The sequence below is a fragment of the Bos javanicus genome, chromosome 22 (assembly GCF_032452875.1).
Source record: "Bos javanicus breed banteng chromosome 22, ARS-OSU_banteng_1.0, whole genome shotgun sequence".
In the NCBI taxonomy this organism is placed as follows: domain Eukaryota; kingdom Metazoa; phylum Chordata; class Mammalia; order Artiodactyla; family Bovidae; genus Bos; species Bos javanicus.
Window position 1 is genome coordinate 44,286,673 of NC_083889.1, and position 18,636 is coordinate 44,305,308.

General features: G+C 45.2%; 1 protein-coding gene across 7 annotated transcripts in view; it reads left to right on the forward strand.

Moving 5' to 3' along the window:
- The window catches only part of ARHGEF3 (Rho guanine nucleotide exchange factor 3), a 312,008-nt gene that overhangs the window by 239,431 nt on the left and 53,941 nt on the right, over positions 1 to 18,636 (forward strand). The window contains exon 1 of one of the 7 annotated variants that reach the window (XM_061396614.1): positions 4,129 to 4,439. The exons of the other annotated variants lie outside the window; for them this stretch is intronic. Coding sequence (XP_061252598.1) covers positions 4,344 to 4,439 — 96 coding nt within the window. The 5' untranslated portion in view covers positions 4,129 to 4,343. Of the gene's footprint in view, positions 1 to 4,128; positions 4,440 to 18,636 lie in introns of those variants that run through there. 7 annotated transcript variants of the gene reach the window in all.

Here is an 18,636-nt window from a genome sequence, read left to right on the forward strand (position 1 = left end):
AGACTGTCACAACCACTTTAACTTGTGAAGTTTTAGCCTCATGCTGGGCCTGTTCCACTCAGTCTTGGCATTTGGGGATTTGGGGAGCTGATTGATGGCCTCCCAGTCATGCCTGGCTGTCTGCTCGTCTAAAAGGAGCTAACAACCAGTGCCGGGCTTGTGGGTAGAAGCCCACCACTCCATCAACAGCACAAATGTGCCCTGCTTAGCCCAGGCGAGAATGCAGGCTCTGCTCTTGGCACCGTTCCTGGAAATGCAGAACAGGCTTCTTTATTCCAGTCTCCAGGCTTCTGGCTACCGAGGAACACTGCCTGGCTGTGAAGCATTTACAGGATTATAACGGGTTGTGCCGAAGGCGAGTTCTGAAAGGCACTTTGTGCCGTTGCTTTGAGTGAAGCTGACTGTTCAGGCAGTGTTGTTCTTAAGCCCATAAACACACACACAGGCAGAATGGGGAATGCTGGGCTCCTGGGGCTGCTAAGCTGGGTAGCACTGCAGAGTTGGACTGACTTCTCTCCACTGTGGCACCAGCTTCAGGGGGTGTGCTTGGGAACCCTCCTGTAGAGCAGCCTACTTTCTGACCAAGGCTTCGACCATAAACGCTTCCGGTTGGAATACTAGGCAGATTGCCCAAACTCCACATCTGCTAATGTTGGAGCAGTGTATCATGCACACATGAGGGAGGTTCTGAAAGTGGAAATTGCGTGGACTCAACAATACCCTTGAAAAGCCTCTGAGTGTCTCAGGGACCACATCCCTGACTTGCATATAACCAAAATTGCTGGTTTCAGTTTATAGGCCTTATTATACCAAAAATATATGTCTTTAAACATCAAAATCTTTATGGTGGTGAGACACTCAAGCTGTGAGAGGCTTGGAAATCCAAGCCAAAGGAAATCCACCCAAAGGAAATCCAGATACCCATTTTCCCTTTCACACTTATTTAAATTGTTACTGGCCATTAGCAATCTCTCTCTCACTTTTCCTCTTTCTTTACCTCTGCCTAGCATAGACAGTGGAGAAGGCAATGGCACCCCACTCCAGTACTCTTGCCTGGAAAACCCCGTGGATGGAGGAGCCTGGTAGGCTGCAGTCCATGGGGTGGCAAGGAGTCGGACACGACTGAGCGACTTCACTTTCACTTTTCACTTTCATGGATTGGAGAAGGAAATGGCAACCCACTCCAGTGTTCTTGCCTGGAGAATCCCAGGGACGGGGGAGCCTGTTGGGCTGCCGTCTATGGGGTCGCACAGAATTGGACACAACTGAAGCGACTTAGCAGCAGCAGCATAGACAATGGGAAAAACATAAGTTTGCTGCACATATATTGTACCATGTATATTGATTGCTTTTTATGGTTCCATTCTTTGAAGAGGGGCAAAAAAAAATGTTTTAAGAACAAGTGGATATGGCAGCCTTTTCATCAACCATTATGAATATTCTTCACTCTACAATACTTGTAGTTGAGATTAACGTCCCCTCTCTTCCTTAGGGTTGACTTATTACTACACTGTGCTTCCCGGGTGGCACTAGTGGTAAAGAATTTGCCTGCCAATGCTGGAGACATAAGAGACATAGGTTTGATCCCTGGTTTGGGAAGATCCCCTGGAGGAGGGCATGGCAACCCACTCCAGTATTCTTGCCTCAGAAATCCCATGGACAGAAGAGCCTGGCAGGCTATACAGTCCACAGGGTTGCAAAGAGTTGGAAACAAGTGAAGCAACTTTAGCACGCACATGCAGATTTACATTACCCAGACTTCCTCCTTGGTCCTGAGAATCCTGCATTGAGTAGCCCAGCCCCAGGGCTGGCATAATTTACCAGAGTCACTCTCTTCTTCACCAAGTGCTGGCTGTACACTCCCAATTGGAAGTCAATGCCAAGCCAGCTCCACCAGGGTTCAAAGCCCATCCATGAAGGGACAATTTACTGGCCAGGCCACCTGCCTAGTTGAGGCGGTGGGCCTGCAGGGGCCAGAGGATCAGGGAGGGAAAGGGAATGAGGAACAAGCTTCAGCTCAAATCCTTGACAGCCAGAGGAGCCCTGTGTGAGACTCTTGGTGGCAGGATTAATCAGGGGCTGCTTTGGTTGGTTGCCCTTGGATACAGGGTTGTCCCTCACTCCCCACCTCAAACTTGACCAGACTTGCAGTGAGCCTCGATGAAGCTCTCCATCAGCACCGTTCAGGCTAAAAGGACAAAGCTGTGTTCAAGAATACAGGTAGGAGAAAGATCAGTAGTCCTGAGGTACTCTTTCCCATTCCAAACCTCCTTTTCAACCACTTCCTTCCTACTGCTTTAGGGTGTATATTCGAGGAGGAAGAAAAATCAGGTGCTCTCTTCAATGTCCATTGAACCTCACTCCTTCAACAGCTTCCTTTACATGGTTGGCAAGAGTGAGACTGGCAGAACTGGGCCAGATTCTCTTTGCTTCTGAAGGCAGTTTGTCCACACTGGCTGGGCAGGAAAGCAGGCACATTTAGTGCCAGCATGTGGGCTTGGTACCTGGGATGAAAGGGCTGTATACCATGAGGTTTCCTGCCTGGAGAGTGGGAGTTGCTGGATTCTGGCCTCAGCCAGAGCAGAGAACACTTAAGCAGGGACTGGATATTTCCATTCCCACGACCTCCTGCACACCTAAGATGTCTGAAGAATAGACCCCCACTTGCTGTGACCATGACTTTGATAGGAGGGGAAGAACACTCAACAGTGCAGTCTACAAAATAACTTTTGAGATAATGATCATTTTAATATTTTAAAAATTAATTTCTAAATTCCCAAGTAACAATTCATGTAAAAATTTTAAGAACACATTAGCTATAAATGTGAAGTTCTCCTTTGTACACTACCTTTAATTCCCCTGGAACTGGCTGCCTCCTTTCAGCCCCATAAAAATTTGCTGTGCTGTGCTTAGTCGTTCAGTCATGTACAACTCTTTGAGACCCCATGGACTGTAACCCACCAAGCACCTCTGTCCATGGGGATTCTCCAGGCAAGAATACTGGAGTGGATTGCCATGCCCTCCTCCAGGGGATCTTCCCAACCCAGGGATTGAACCCAAGTCTCCCGCATTGCAGGCAGACTCTTTACCATCTGGGCCACCAAAAATTTGCTATGGGTCCTTCCAAATGGTTTTCAATGGTATTAACCTACATTTCTCTATAGAAAATATATGGTATTCATTTGTAGATTTTTTTTTTAACACAAATGGTATTATACTGCTTACTCTGCAATAGTTTTTTTAACTGAACCTGATACCTTGAAGATCTTTCCATGCCGCACCCAAAGGCCCATCTTCAAAATGACTGCAACTGAGTGGTGTTCCATAGTGATAAGAGTTTATTTAAGCACTCCCTAATGGCTGATGTTGCTTCCCTGGTGACTCAGTGGTAAAGAATCTGTCTGCGGTGCAGGAGATGCTGGTTTGATCCCTAGGCCAGGCAGATCCCATGGAGAAGGAAATGGCAACCCACTCCAGTAGTGTCAGCTCATCACTGGACAGCTTTGTCTGGACACACCCCGTCAGATTCCTCTTCTGAATGGCAGGCAGCCTCTTACCAGCCTCTTCATACTTAAAAGTGGGTGCAGAGGACAGGGCTCTAGGATACTTTTTGGAAGTGGTGGAAAGGTTTTGTGTCCCGATTATGGAGGTGGTTATTCTAGTGTTTACATTTATTAAGACTCAATTAACGGTACAGTAAAATGGGAGCATTTTACTCTTTGTAGATTACACTCCAATGACATATATATGTATACTCCATATATATGTATATGGAGAGACTGGCTGTGAGTAAGGCGAGGCAGAATACCGCTTCTTCTTAATATGGGCTTTTAAAGAGCTTACTTCCCCCAAGGCCGCTTGCCTCCTCCCGGCTTCGCCCCAGCCTCCATTCTGTCCGCTGCCTCTTCCACCCCACGAGGGCCAGGGAGCCCGAGCGGACCTGCCACTGAGGCTGCGCGTCCCCGAGTTCGGGGCCTGCGGGAGGAAGGGTCCAGCGGCCCGATACCCTCGCTGCTCCGGAGAGGGCTTCCGCGGGGCGGCATCTGAGCGCTCCCAGGACGTGTCGGGGTCGGGGCGGGCCCTCCAGGGCCCGCCCACTCCCCGCCCAAGATGGGCGGGCTCTGTCTAGGCTCCGCCCCCTTCTAGCCTGTGCGCCTTAGTCTGTAGGAGGTAGGCTAAAGAAGCCGGCTGTCAGTCTCTGTGTAGCCGCTGCCGCCGCCGCCACCGCCACCGCCGCCGGCACCACCGCTGGCACCGTGGAGCTGGGACCCCCTTTCGCCTGGGAGTTTTGTGGTCTTATCGGATCAGCGGTGACATCCCAACGGGCAGGCCCGGCAGCCGCCATGGTAGCCAAGGATTACCCCTTCTACCTCACGGTCAAGAGAGCGAACTGTAGCCTGGAGGTACCCCCGGCCAGCAGTCCAGCCAAGGACGCCGAGGTAGGACCTCCACCTGGACCTCTCTGGGCATCTCTTACTCTTTCCACTCCCTCTCTGTGTCACTGTTTCCCATCTCTCACTCTGTGTGTTCTTCTTTCTCTCTCTCTCTCCATCTCTCATACACTCTGTTTCCCTGTCTTCATCTCTAACTCTTGTCTTTATCTCATTGCCTCCCTTCCACCCCCTCTCTATGGATCAAAAGAGCGCCACCTCCTCTGTCCCCATCTCTTTGCCCCTACCTCTCTCTTGCATCCTGCAGAGCTCACAGACTGTAGATCCACTCCACAGAGGGACTTTCTCATAGTGCATCAGTGGGCTCAGTCGTCAGGGAAGAGCTACCCTTTAAAAGCACAGGTTTCCTCTTGCAGGAGGTTTGGGGGAGGGCAGGGGAACATTCTTGAGGACCCCTTGGGACCTCTCACCTGTCAGGCTTGGACTTGCAGCTGTTTGGCAGCAAAGACAGGACATGGCACCTCTGCTTGTCCCTGTGGCCAGTGGGAGTCATTCAGTTGGGGGTCTGGGAGCTAAATGAGTAATCTGAATGTGTCGCATGTGGATTCTGAAAATGAATTAAATTCCCTGGGGCAGTGGGAAGCTGTCTTGGAAGACTGGAAGCATTTCTCCTCCTGGTAACTTTCCTGTACCGGGAGGGTGAGGTGAGGGAGTCCTCCTGGCTGGTGTTTAGTCTGTCTTTTCCTCGGTGTGTTTTATCTCTGGCAAAGAGCTCACTGGCCTTAAAGGTTGGATTCAGGTGGAGGAGAAAGTGTCTCTTTCTTTGAGGGTCTTGGGGAATACACTTGCTTTCATTAGACTGCACTTTTGCTGTGACTAAGCTGTAGTGGGATCCACAGGACCCAGATCATCATTTCCGCTGATGTGTTTCTGGGAGATCTCCACTCTGCCCCCACCATGAGGGGGAAAGTCTGGGGGAAGGGGTGCTTCCGGTCTTATCACAATGCTTTTGGGGGTCCACCCACTTGCCACCCTTGGGTTTGCTTAGCTATGTGCAGTTGGTTCACTGAATTATGTATATTTGGGAGAACAGCATCAAAGATTCATTGCCTCTAACAAGAGCTGCTCCACACTGACAAAACTCTATAAACAGTTTCAGGTTATAATCAGCTTTCTATAAGTTGAGTAGAGACTAACTTCTCACCCTTGTCCCACACCTCATTTCACTTGTATATTTTCACAAAGGGCTTTTGTTCCCAGCAGCTGTAGAAGTGTGATGGTCTTAGTGGTGTTTGGGCTCTTACTGAAGTTTTGACAGGACAGCAACTGCACAGAATTCAGGTTGTTCAGGCTTAGAATAAATATATGATCTTTTCAGGGGGAACTTCACAATTTAATGAATGTAGGAGCAGTGAAGCTAATGTCTGCTCAAATTCCTTTTGGAAGGAAGCAAAGCGTAACTGAGTTTAATAAATTGAATTGAGTCAAAGAAAAGAATAATGAGGATAGCTCTAGACTCTGGTCCCTTCCTGCTATCACTTAGTCCTATATTTTTGTGCAGTTTGACTAAAGGTGTAGGTGTAAAACCCATATGCTTCATTTTTTCTTATTCTTTTCTTATATATATATATATATATATATATATATATATATATACACACACACACACACATATATATCTGTATCTCACAAATGGATATGAACAATGTATCACCAGAAGTCAAATACTAATTTTCTTCACGGTAGCTGGGTCCAGATTATGAAATGTGACTTAATTTCCTTTTATGGGGATGTTCTGGTATAGGAATAAGCGTGGGAGAGGAACAATTTTTTAAATAGTTGGTAATATTTTTCAGGTATCACTATTTAGGATTTTCCCCCTAGTGGTTAAATCAGAGTAGAAGTGTCTCGTGTACTGTATACTTCTCGAGTCCAAGAAGGCAAATCCAGTACATCCCCTAGCTTGATTAATCTGGCATTTCGCTTCCTGATAATGTCAATAGGCAGAGTTAGAAAAAGAAACCTAAGTGATGTGGGGGCTCGTTTTCTGTTTCAATATCAGCTCAGAAGACAGCCCTCCTTTGCAGGCTTCACTTCTCCATAGGCAGTTAATTAAAATATATTTGCTACCAGCAGGTGTCATCAGCATTTGTGTTTAAAAAACAGCATATGCTAGTTGGCCTTTTGAAAAACATGATTATATCCTTGTTTATAAGCTAGGTATGGACTGTTAGTTCCAATACAGGTAGTTTTTCAGGATCATTTTCTTTGTAGAAAGAAGGTGGTTATGCTGAAAAGAAGGATTGGCCAATCCAAAGTCCTTTTTAACCTTCAGGGGTAGCTGAAGCAAAGCACCTGTGCCCTTTAGCACATCATGACTATTCCTTCAGAATTTGCTGTGAGGACAGTGGGCACACAGCGATGCATGGGCAAGTGCCTTCCAGCATTTGTTTATTCTTGCAGCAAGTATGCTGGGCAAGGCTCATGGGGAAGGGGTGGGTGTCACTAATGTGCATTTGATACCATGCACTTGAGTAAAAATGTGCAACAACAGACATTTTCTCGAAAACACATCATAACAAAATTTCTACTCGGGATTAAATGCTTTGTGCATTTTAAAATTTCAATGATAGTTTTCAGTGATAGAGAAAAATGATATAGTTTAAATATTTATCTTCTTTAAATTATCTATTTTAAATATTAAAATTATTCTACATGGATTATGCTATTAATACAATGTAGCTCCTTAATCTAGTATTTCTTATGACATAGGTATATGAGTTTGGTTGCAGATGTTTAATTTTATTATGACAACCAACTTGATCCTTCCAGCTCTAATCATTAACCATGAAATCTAAGGAGCTTAGTTCATTTTAGTGCAGTAGCACTAGACTTTGACAGAGAAACAGTATCGCATGAGCATCATTAAGCTTATTTCTTCTGACTCATCAATGCAACTTTGTTCCATTGATCTTTTTATATATATATATTTAATGGGTACTTACTTCTCATGCCAGGAGGAACTGATTTTTCTAGGCATTATTAAGTGCTTTGAATACCTGATTAAGTCACTCAAAGAAAAGTTGTTAGTCCTCATGAATTACACCGATCCCAAGTCAGAAGTCACTGTTTTCCCATGGGGAGGTTTGCTTTTCAAGAAAGAAGGCTCAAATGCATGTATATGTTGGCTAAGGAAGCCGGAGCCTGGTGAGAAGGTTTTAGGTGTTTTGCAGTCCATTTAATGAAAAAAGTGGTGATTCTGTTATTTTCTTTCTAAGAATATATCTGACAATATGATGAACAGCTTACTTTTGGTTTTAGGATTCACTGTCTCAGATGTCGATCTAGTTTAGGCCAGGTTTAGTTAGTGATGTTTGTAGTCATTGCTTTTGTCTCTCTTGTATATGGTCCTGACTTGTCCCTTTGTTCTAACTTTGACTCAGCCAGTAACTTTATGTGGAACCTTGGAATGACCTAGAAATGATGAAATTCAATTCTTTTTCTAAGTACCACATTTAATGTCTCATTTGAGAACACAACCATGTTGTAAGAGTAACATAAAACAAGTATTATTCTGCTCACTTTATGCATAAAGACGCTGAGGGGAAGTGACTTGCAGAAAGCCACTGAGCAAACCAGCAGTTAAGCCAAGACCCAGTGCCAGGTTTCCTGATGGATTCAGTCTAGGTTTTAATACCAGTGTATCCTGTGGCATCTAAGGATGTTTACCTCTGTGAAGAAAAAGGGGGGATGCAAAACAAAAGCCATGTAAAGTGCCTTGAAACACATTCTTCTGAGTACATAATCTTGAGCACTTGATTAACTGAGGAGGTACCTTTAAAGTTTCTGTTTTAAAGGGCAAGGTGAACTCTGTGCCCCACCATAATTTATGCCCCGAGTCAGTCCATAAGTGTATTTGAAATATATGCATCTGGAGCTGTGTTCCTTACATGCCAGCTGGAGAGCTAAGGAGGTGAGCTGGCTTCTAGTGGTTTATACATTTCTTGGAATTTGTATCATACAGTGTGGAGCTGACCATTTATACAGCCAACTACATGGAAATAGCTCCAAGGAGTTATTGCAGTTGGAATCTTGATTTCATCAGGTGATTAATTAGACTTCATGAATCGTGAGACCTCAGGTGGTTCTGGATGGGAGCCTCATGGACAGTGAAGGTCTCTCACTTGCTGGCAAGAGCTGAGTATAGTCATCGTCCATGGTTCTCTTGGGGATCGGTATCTTGGGGGTCCTGGTCTTCCAAGATGCCTGTGAACTAGGAGTAGGTTTATTAGAGAAAAGATATGCTGATATGTACATTTGAGGCTGTTCAGGGCATCAGCTCTGGAATAAGACTGTCCAGGTCCCAGTGCCATCTCCACATCTGCTAGTGATGTGGCCTTGGACAGTCTCCTGTGCTTTTCTCAGCCCCAGTTCCCACAGCTGTAAAATGGGCATGGTGATGGCACTACCATAATGAGATGATTCGTGTACAGTGCTAAGCACACGGGAAGTGCTCCATAAACGGCAGCATCATCAAGACCTCTGTATCACAGAAAATTTCCTAAAACAATTTTAAGAAACATGATCACCATCCTTATTCCCCAAATGCTGTTTTATGCACATCCGTGCAACAGAGGTCTGACTGTAAGTCCTCTAAGCATCCTTACAATGATCCAGTGAGGTTGGTGTAACTGCCCCCCACCTTTTTTTTAGGAGAAACTGAGGCTCAGAGCTGGGTAGCGGCCCTTCCAGGATGGCTGAGCCGGTAGATAGAGGAGCCAGTATTCGTACCCAGTCTGACCCCAAAGTCTGTACTTTCCCAACCACATCATGTTGCCTCTAAATGACTAAATCGCCAGTCTCCTCACCACATAACACATGAAGGGTGAGAATCCCTGCCAGAGCAAATTGCCTCATGGTCAAAGGCCCATTTTTTCTCTGAGTGCCTGGAAGGGAGACCCCACCATTAGTGAGTGCGCCTGGAAGCCACTTCATCGAGTGGCCACGACCCACAGGAGTGAGTTGTACAAACCTTCACTTGGGAGGGCTCTGGTAACTTCCATTTTGTGTTTCTCAAGACCAAGGAGCTAGTCTTTGGCAGAATTCCGCATGCTCAGCACTGTGGAGGTGACACTGTTAGTTCTGCAATTAGTCATCTTGCTTATCTGCATTAACCACCAGCCTTCCACATAAACTAGTAACTTGGAAGCTTCTGACCACCATCTGGAATTTGCAAATTGTGTCATTTTCTTAAGATCCTTTGTGATTGCTTGTAAAATCCTGAACCAGTGCCACTATTTTCATAACAACCAAATGAAAATAAGTGACTGATCACAGGCAAATTTTACAGAGTCCTATGTACATATAATCGTTACTAATGGTGTGTGTGTATTTGGAAGGGCTCCTTCGTTTGTGGTGTGTGCACACAGTTGCCTTCCATAATTTGTCAGCTCCGGTGATGGGTACAGGGCTCACATTTTGTGATTGCAAATTGCTGTGATTGCACGGCCATTTATCATTGTTGTGTCGGCTCATGGACTATTAGGAGTAAAGGCCAGTGGTTTCTAATGCCTTCAATTTTTTATGACTTGACACTGGTTATTAGCTAAGAAGAGGCTATTAGTCAAGAAAGGCCTCCAAACCTTTGGCTAGAAAAGGAACGGATCTTTTAAAGTCTAGAAACACTTGTGCCTGGTCCTTCTGTGTTTGGGTCATTGTGTCCTTTTGCAAGAAGGCAGCTGATTCTTAGTCAACTCAATTAATGGGAGCTAAACCAGAAACCTTAACGGTAAGTTCACTTTTTAAAATTTTCTTTTTCTGGCTCTTAAGATGAGGAGGAAAGGAGTAGCAAAACAGGCTTTTTTCCGGGGATTTATGAAACAAATAAACAAAACCAGCCTCTAGGAAATGACCCGGGGTCATTGAATTAGAGAACCTGAGTTTTTGGGAAAGGCCTATTGAGAACGTGGAGCCCAGTTCTCGTCCACTGCTGGATCCTTTCAATCTCGGTTCAAACACTTCCAGGAACCTTCCAAGCCTATGCATTGCATCTTTGTTCATTGTGGATCATGAGAAAATCTTTTCTTAATTGTAACATTCCTTTCTCAAGCTGAATATTATACAATGACACTTTCTCTCTGTCAGTATTTTATCTCTCCCTACTGTCTACTCCTGTTCCACAAATGTATGCTCACACTTGCACACACACGTACCCACACCACACTTTTCCCCCAGGTGCCTGTCTTCTCCTGACTAGACATCCTGGTTCCTCTAACTTTTCCAAATGGGACATAACATCCAAACTCTTTCTCTTCCTTGCTTATTTCCATTGGACATCCTCAGTGACCTCTTGAGTACTGACCAGCCTAAAGACACTGTATGGTGTTATATCAACAAACAAGATTGTTTTTATATTTAGTGCACTTTTTAGACAAGGGGAGTAGACTGATACATTGAAAAAGACTTTTGAAATAGAGATGACAGACAAAAGATTAATCTTTGTCATCTACATAATTCATGGAGATATAAAAGAACACTCCAAGATGTCCGTTGACAAATGGGCAAGAAGATAATAATAGGCAGTTCACATTACAAAAGTAACATTATTTTAAAAGTTCACTCCAATAGAAATTGTAGAAATGAAAAGGCAAATAATTTTAAGATGCTATTTCATACCTAATTGATGTCACAAGTACTTTAAAGACATGATAAAACCCAAAGCTGGGGATGCTGCAGAGAAACAAAATACTTCTGTGTGCAGTGAGGAGACTTTTCTGTGCATATTAAAAGACAAAAATGGTTCTAATCTTTGCACCCAGTATTCTAACTCTTGTGGGAATAAAGCTGTGTGTCCACAGTTGTTCATAATGACGTTATATGCAATAATGTTCATGTTTTATGTTTATGCATTCTATAGGTTTCAAAATACTTTTATATTCTTTGCCTCACCTGAGTATAATAACCCTCATTTTAAAGATAAGACTACACCAGGAGTCAGAGAGATTCAATGATTTCCCCAGGATCACACAGCCAGGACTGGCAGAGCTGAAAGCTTTAAGTCTGATTGTCTGGTTCCAGGCGAGCATCCTTTCCTGCTTACTTATAACAGCCAGAAGAGCCAGCAACCTCTCTGACCTTTGAGAAGGAGATGGCTCCATGTGCCATGGCCTCTGGGCCAGGGATCAGTGACATCATTTGAGCCATTCCACACTAGCAAACAGAAATACCCTAGTGTTCCTGAGAAAAATGAAGAGGCGGAAAGTTGAGCATATTATATAGATGATGTAACCAATGTAACTATATATGTATGCACATGGCGTGTAGAGAAGTGGGGGAAGGGACCTTTCATCGGAGCGTCCCCCTTCTCGTCTCATTGTGATCACTATAGCAGTACTGCCGAGTGTTCTGATAACAGTCTGTTGTTTTCATGTGCACTGTCTCCTTTGAATCCTGCACCAGCTTAGGGACCTGCAAAAGGCACAGTCTGTCTTGGAAACAGATTCAGAGAGATCAGGAGGCAAGGCTAAAATGCTGGCCCCTCCTTGACTAGCCTTAACCTCTTGGCACACCAGAATGTTGGCTTAAGCCAGTCATGTTCCTGAGTGAGGTTGGTTGTAAGCAGCACTGTTTTAGGCATGTTCAAAGTGAGCCACATTAAACTTAACCTGAACACTGCATACCTCACCTGGGGGCCGGTGGACTTGTGGGCCCTTCTCTTGGCCCAAACTCCTACAGATCCAAGTGCAAGGTCTTGTGCTTAGTCACTCAGTCATGCCTGACTCTTTGCGACCCCATGGACTATAGCCCACCAGGCTCCTCTGTCCATGGGGATTCTCCAGACAAAATATCGGAATGGGTAGCCATTCTCTTCTCCAGGGGATCTTCCCAACCCAGGGATCAAACCCAGGTTTCCTGCATTGCAGGCAGATTCTTTACCATCTGAGCTATCTGGGAAGGCAATGTGAGATCCCTGTTAGAACAAACAGGAAACCCACAAAAAAGAGACACAAACTTCTCTGCATGTAGATGACATCCCTTAAAATGATGTCTTTCTGAGCTCTGCAGATGTAATTTGCATCAGAAGTGATAATTAAATGGTAATAACAAATAGAGTATTTCCCCAAGGGCACTGTTTCCATAGATACCACTAGACCTGGCAACCTGATTGAATTAGATAAAACTGAGAACCTATGTCAGGACCTTAAAAAAAAAAAGTTAAATGTTTACTGGTTGCCATACATTGTCAGATTTGAAATTTTGGAGTCTTGCTAGAGATAGAAGCTGCAGAGGGGAAAAGGGAACAGGCCAGTGGGCAGAGGGAGATGGAGTTGGACCCGATGGCCAAAGGGACTGAGTGATAAAGTTTCCCTTTGTGCTTCCTGGCCCTGACACAAGGCCAGTGCAAGCTCCCTCCTCAAGCATGTTATCTTATATTGTAGTGCTAACGTTTCATAATCCCCCAGTGACGTAAGCTTGTCAAGAACGACCCCCGGCAAACACAGGGAAGATAATTAAAGGTCACTGGTGAAGACGAGTGTTCTTATTTTTGACTTCACAGAGGTGGGGTGGGGGTGACCCATCTGTATCCTGTTAGGTTTGGCCGCCTTGATTCATTTTCTCACACCTCGGCAGCCATCCTCCTTGCTGGTAGGTGACTGCTTGGTGCTTCTGGGTGCGGTCTTGCAGAAGACCACTGTGGAGAAACCACTGTGAAGAAGGAAATAGACTGAAGGCGAAAAAATTGAACGGTAGATGACGTGTCAACCACAGATGCATAGTGAAGAGTCCTAGCCTTCCACCTCAGCTGTTTGATGGGGCCTTTTCAGAGAGCTTTGAAGGAGACAGCATCAGAAAAGATACCTGATTTTCTCCTGTCAGTCTCCAAATGTTTTGTGCCCAGGCTGTAACAATTTAGAAGAGTGAGCATTGTTCTGGCTCAGTATCAAGAAACCTTTGCTTTGTAGGACTCTTAAGTGCTCACCTGAATTTCTTTAGCAGCAATTATTTCTAAGCTGGTTCTTAGAAGAGTTTCACTACCAGCTGGGGTCAGGGTGCTAGCAGGCTCAACTTCTTGGAACCTCAGCATCTTTGTTGCTGAATGAGTAGACTGATTTAGACCATTATTTCCCAGAAGATGGGTTTCATAACATTTGTGGTAGCTCAAATGATATAAGACTAGGTGACCCGGAGACAAGATACAAAACAGTTTTGAATCACTTTCCCTTTCCAGTTCCCTTCTGATCTTTCTCATTATGTGGAAGAGAAAGGTTCCTTTGGAGCTGGTGTCTTTAATGCCTTTCTGGCACTTGCTAATTTCTCTTTTTAACAAAGCATAGGCCTCAGGCAGGCAAGCATCTCTAAAAGAAATTTAACAGTGGGGGTTCATTTTTTAAAAAAGTAGTTCCTATTTATGGCAGCTGATAGTGATTTTCTGTTTCAGACAATGATAGAGTTGATTTTTACAAGTAAGGAAACATTATGTAATAGCTCAGGGAACATGTACATAGAGCAAAAAACTGCTGTGATGAAACCAAGGGGGTGGAAACAGTGCATTGTTGAGTTCTGAGACCTTTCTAGGACTAGCACTCTGCCACAAAAATTTCCAAGTTTGGGTACAGTGACTTACAGACTAGAAACTTGGGCTTTAAACATAGAACCTAGATTTCAGATATTAACATTTTTAAATAGAACAAAGCTGGCTTAGAATGTGACATAGAAAATTATTATGAACTTGTTACTAGCCAATTAAAAAAAATAAAATTGGATTTCTATTCTAAGAACAAAAACCTTTTTTTTTTTCTTTTCAAAACTTCAAGTAAAAGTTCCAAAGTTCCAACCAAAATCATCCCTTCTTCTTCCTTTTCCCCTTTACCCTGAGGGAAGGGATGGAGCAAGATCACATTTTAATTTGGGGCAGCCATCGAGTGTCATGGTTAGAAAGTTGGATTTGAAGGTCAGACTGAGCTGCACTTGAATCCCAAACTTGGCCACTTATGAGCAAGAGACCCTGCACCAATGACTCATCCTCCAAGCCTCATTTTCCTCATCTGTAAAATGAGAACTTCCAAGGGAGTTGTAAAGATGAAATGGGGCATGCCGGGGGCATCCCCAGACTAAGTACTGCACAGACCATTAGCCACAACAGCATCTATTTTCCCCGTCCATAAGTTGAGCAGAAGCTGTGGATGAACATCCCTATCAAGTGATGTACTGGGAGGTCACTTCTTCCTTTTAAGAAACATCCACCCAGTTTCCCAGGGATCCAAGTTGGCACTGGGCGTTATTTTTGAAAAAACAAGATGTTCCAAGCACACTGGCAAGTTTCACATTTATCCCTGCCAGGTAGGATGAAAAAATTTAGTGTGGTTTTCTAGTGTTCCAATAACAACTCTCCCGCAGAGGGTGTGGTATGAGCTCTGGGTAGAGCGGGACCCTGCTCATGGGAGATGAGGAGTGTGGTGTTGTCTTAAAGGCCAGCCGCCACCTGACACGTTTCATCTGGGAACCTCACCCACGTTCAGACCACAGACATAGACCCAGGGAAGGTGAGGAGGATTAGGTTGCTTTGGGAGTTTTTCATGTCATATTCATTAACAGCACACTTTAATTATAAATAGGTCGTTTGTTAGAAGCTGGCGAAGAGTTGGACAACTAAAAATGACTCCCAGTGCTGTTTGATTGTTAGTAAATATTTGTTGAGACCAGACTCTAGCTAGCTTTTTTTTTTTTCCTTCTTTCTGGGTTTAAAGAAAAGAAGGGCATGCTTTGACCCTCAAGGAATTTTTCCCTGAGTTTGATGAGGTCATTCACAACCCTAAAGTACTGGCAGTGATTGTCAATCAGTGGCACACTGGTTGGAGATGTAGCAGCCTCGGTGGGGAGTTTGGCAAATGGGGAGGGGAGGCAGCACTGGGAGGGGTCATCTGATGAGCCCCCTGGTGCTGGATGTTAACCCACCAGTCCCCTGGCCTGCCCTGAACACCAGCTTGGCGCCTGTGTGCCTGGCCAGGCATTCTTAAGATGTGGGGGGAGCTCACAAAAGGCATGCCGATTCCTGAATTTTTCAGGACTTGGATGTCGAACCAACATTCCTACTTTTTCACCCCTTCCCTTAGTCCCTTCTGCCTCTACAGTCTTTGATTTCTTCAGGGCTCCTGACCCTTGGCTTAGGAAACAGCAGTGCTGTGGTTTAGAACCAAGCCTTGCAGAGAGTCGCAGCCTTGGGCTCAGTCTGGCTCCATAGAGCAGGTCATAGAGCAGGTCACTACCAGCTCTGTGACCTCAGGCAGAGTTTTTCACCCCTCTGAGCTTCAGTTGCCTGCTTTGTGAAATGGGTAAGTGAAATCAAGGAAATCACGCATGGAACATACTTTGACAAAGTCCGGCTCAAAATCGCCTGTCAGTATCGTTACTGTTGCAGGGTGCTCAGTTGTGTCCAACTCTTTGGGCCCCTGTGAACAGTAGCCCATCAGGCTGCTCTATCCATGGAATTTCCCAGGCAAGAATACTGGGTTGGGTTGCCATTTCTTTCTCCAGGGGATCTTCCCTACCCAGAGATCAAACCCATGTTTCCTCCATTGCCAGGCTTACCGCTGAGCCACCTGGGAAGCCATTTATTACTATTAATATAGTTGTTATTGTAAGAGGAATTTGCATATCCTGTCCGGGAAAGCTTTCAAGTTGAGAGCTGAACTTGAATTTCAGCTTTGCCAATAACTACTGGGTATGACTTGGGGCAAGACACCTCACTTCTCTGAACACCTGCTTCCTCTTCTATAAAATGGAGTGTTGGGATTGCTGTGTGGACTAAATAAGTGACTGTGTGTGCTGGCAATGGGCAGCAGGAGACCCCATGGATTTTGGTATCTCCTCCTCCCCATCCAGGGGTCTCCCGTTGGCTGCATAGTGCTTCCTTCTCTTCTTTTTTTTTTTTTTAAATTTTTTATTGTTGTCTTTATTATTTTAATCCTGGGGTATCTTTTTGTTTTTAAATTGAGGTTACGTTGGTTTACAACATTATCTAAGTTTCATGTGTACAACATTATATTTTGACTTCTGTATACACTCTTTGACTTCTGCATAGTCGCCAACAAAAGTTTCATCTCCATCCATCACCACAGAGCTGACCCCCTTTACCCATTTTGCAATCCTCCCACCCTCTTCCTCTCCTCCTCTAGACAAAATCAGAAGAGAATTACATCTGGGTCGGGGTGGAACGACCTACTTCCCTGTTTCTGGAAAATTGCTAGAAGCTCACAAAGAGTGACTGAACTAACTCAGTAGGTCGGTCGGGGCCCTGGCAGCATGTAGTTTACATAGCTGCAGTTCTGGAGGCTTCGCTGGGCCGGGGCAGCCCCTTGCCACCCCTCTGCCCAGACCTGCTTTGTAAATTCAGGAGTGGTCCAGAGCCTGACCTCTAAGTGGTGGGGCAGAAGGAGGGAGCACCTTCTGGTGAACGGGCCTTCCCCTCATCCCTGAGGGTGCTTGGGGATTGGGGGGAATCTGTCAGGTTAGACCCTCACCAAGTCTCCCAGAGGAGCCCTTCCCTCTAGAGCTGGCCAGTGCTGGCAAGCTCACGGGAACTTTGCCCCTTTCTGCCACAGGAGCACTTGACTTCAGGAATAAAGGACATTTTTCTTTTACCACAAAACTGCCCTTGTCTTTCCTGGAAACTTTTACTGGCACCCCTTACCACTGAGTCTCCAGTGGCAAAACTAAACAACCAAATCACAGATTTGTATTTACTTCTTTTAAGTCAGCTGCCCTTTTTTATTCATTGCCCTCATGTGTCTTTGTGATTGAAATGAACCGTGTGTGACTGGGGAACAGGGCTGGGGCTCGGAGGTTTTTGCCTCCTTTGTCAGTGTGATGCAGCCTTTTTCAAACGCACAGTCTTCTGAATTTTAATAGACTGTAGATAATGATACATCTGGTTGCATATTAATTACTGAGAGTTAGAAATAACACATAATCACTGTGTTTCAAGGTTGGAAGTGTACAGCAGTGGGAGCCAGGGTTTGTTGTGAGCCTTTGGAAAAATACATTGTTAGTGGGCATGATTTAATTCCTGTCATTAAAAACGTGCTACAGAAGGAAAACTCTCAAACAAAGTTCAGTCTTGTGTTCTGCATGTGTGCACCAACACACACACACACACACACACACCCACACACACACCCACCCACACCCACACCCACCCACCCACCCACCCACCCTACCTCCCAAGGAATAACATTGTGAAGCTATTCATCTGCCTGCTTGGGGAGTGTGGGAGCAATGGCGAGGCCATACAAATCCGTTACAGAATCCTCACAGTTTCCTGTACCTTATTTTCCTATAAACCATTGCTTGGTGGGCGGTAAGATGTCAGCTGAAAGCCAAAGCAGGTAAGTTTTCAATTTTAAGAAAAAACCTTTTTTCCCAATTCAGTCACTCCCCGGTGGCTGTGTGGCTGGTAGCTTTTTCCACTTTGAAGGATCAGGTTTCAGTGTATCCTGTTCCCAGTCGAGAGCAGGCTGTTCTGTAACACCCAAGTGCAGTGTTCCCCGGTTCCAAGTGGAGGCATGTGCCGCGGAGGATGCGCACAGACCAAACGGTTTGACGGGATAAATTGTGCCCAGAGGGACAGCATAGAGTTACCAGGGAGCTCAGTAACTGCATTTTATGTTTCTCTCTGGAAGTCACACCTCTGCGAGGCTTGCAAACTGCTCCAAATTGCTGTTCGCATCCAGAACAGAAACTGACCAGGCAGCCAGAGGAGGGGGTCCACGTTCTTTTCCTGCAGACCCAGGGCCCTTGGTTGGATGTTCCTTTTAGATTTCACCTAGCAGCTGAATATAGGATCCCTTACCCCAGCCTCGTCTTCCGTCAGATGGCAGACCCGGCTGTCAGCGTTGCTTGCCTGTGACGTGTTTGCTCATCTCAGATTCGCCTGGAACACACTGTGCTTCCTTTGGGACACTGAGATTGAGATCTGTGCATCCTTTTCCATCTCTGTGCTTCTTTTTCCTCTTCTGGGACGCTAAGATAATGCTGAGATTCAAGGGATGACAGGAGGATGAGAGAGAGAGAGAACAGGTCGGTGGATCTGTGCCTGGTGCTTTCTGGAAGCCAAAAGAAGCATGTTGTTTTTGGGAGTTCTACCTTGCACCTCCGACATGGCTTGAACACCCGGAATTCCTATCATTGCCTCATCCCAGATAGTACTGGGATCAGGCAAGATTGGAAGCCAACTCTTCTAGCCCAC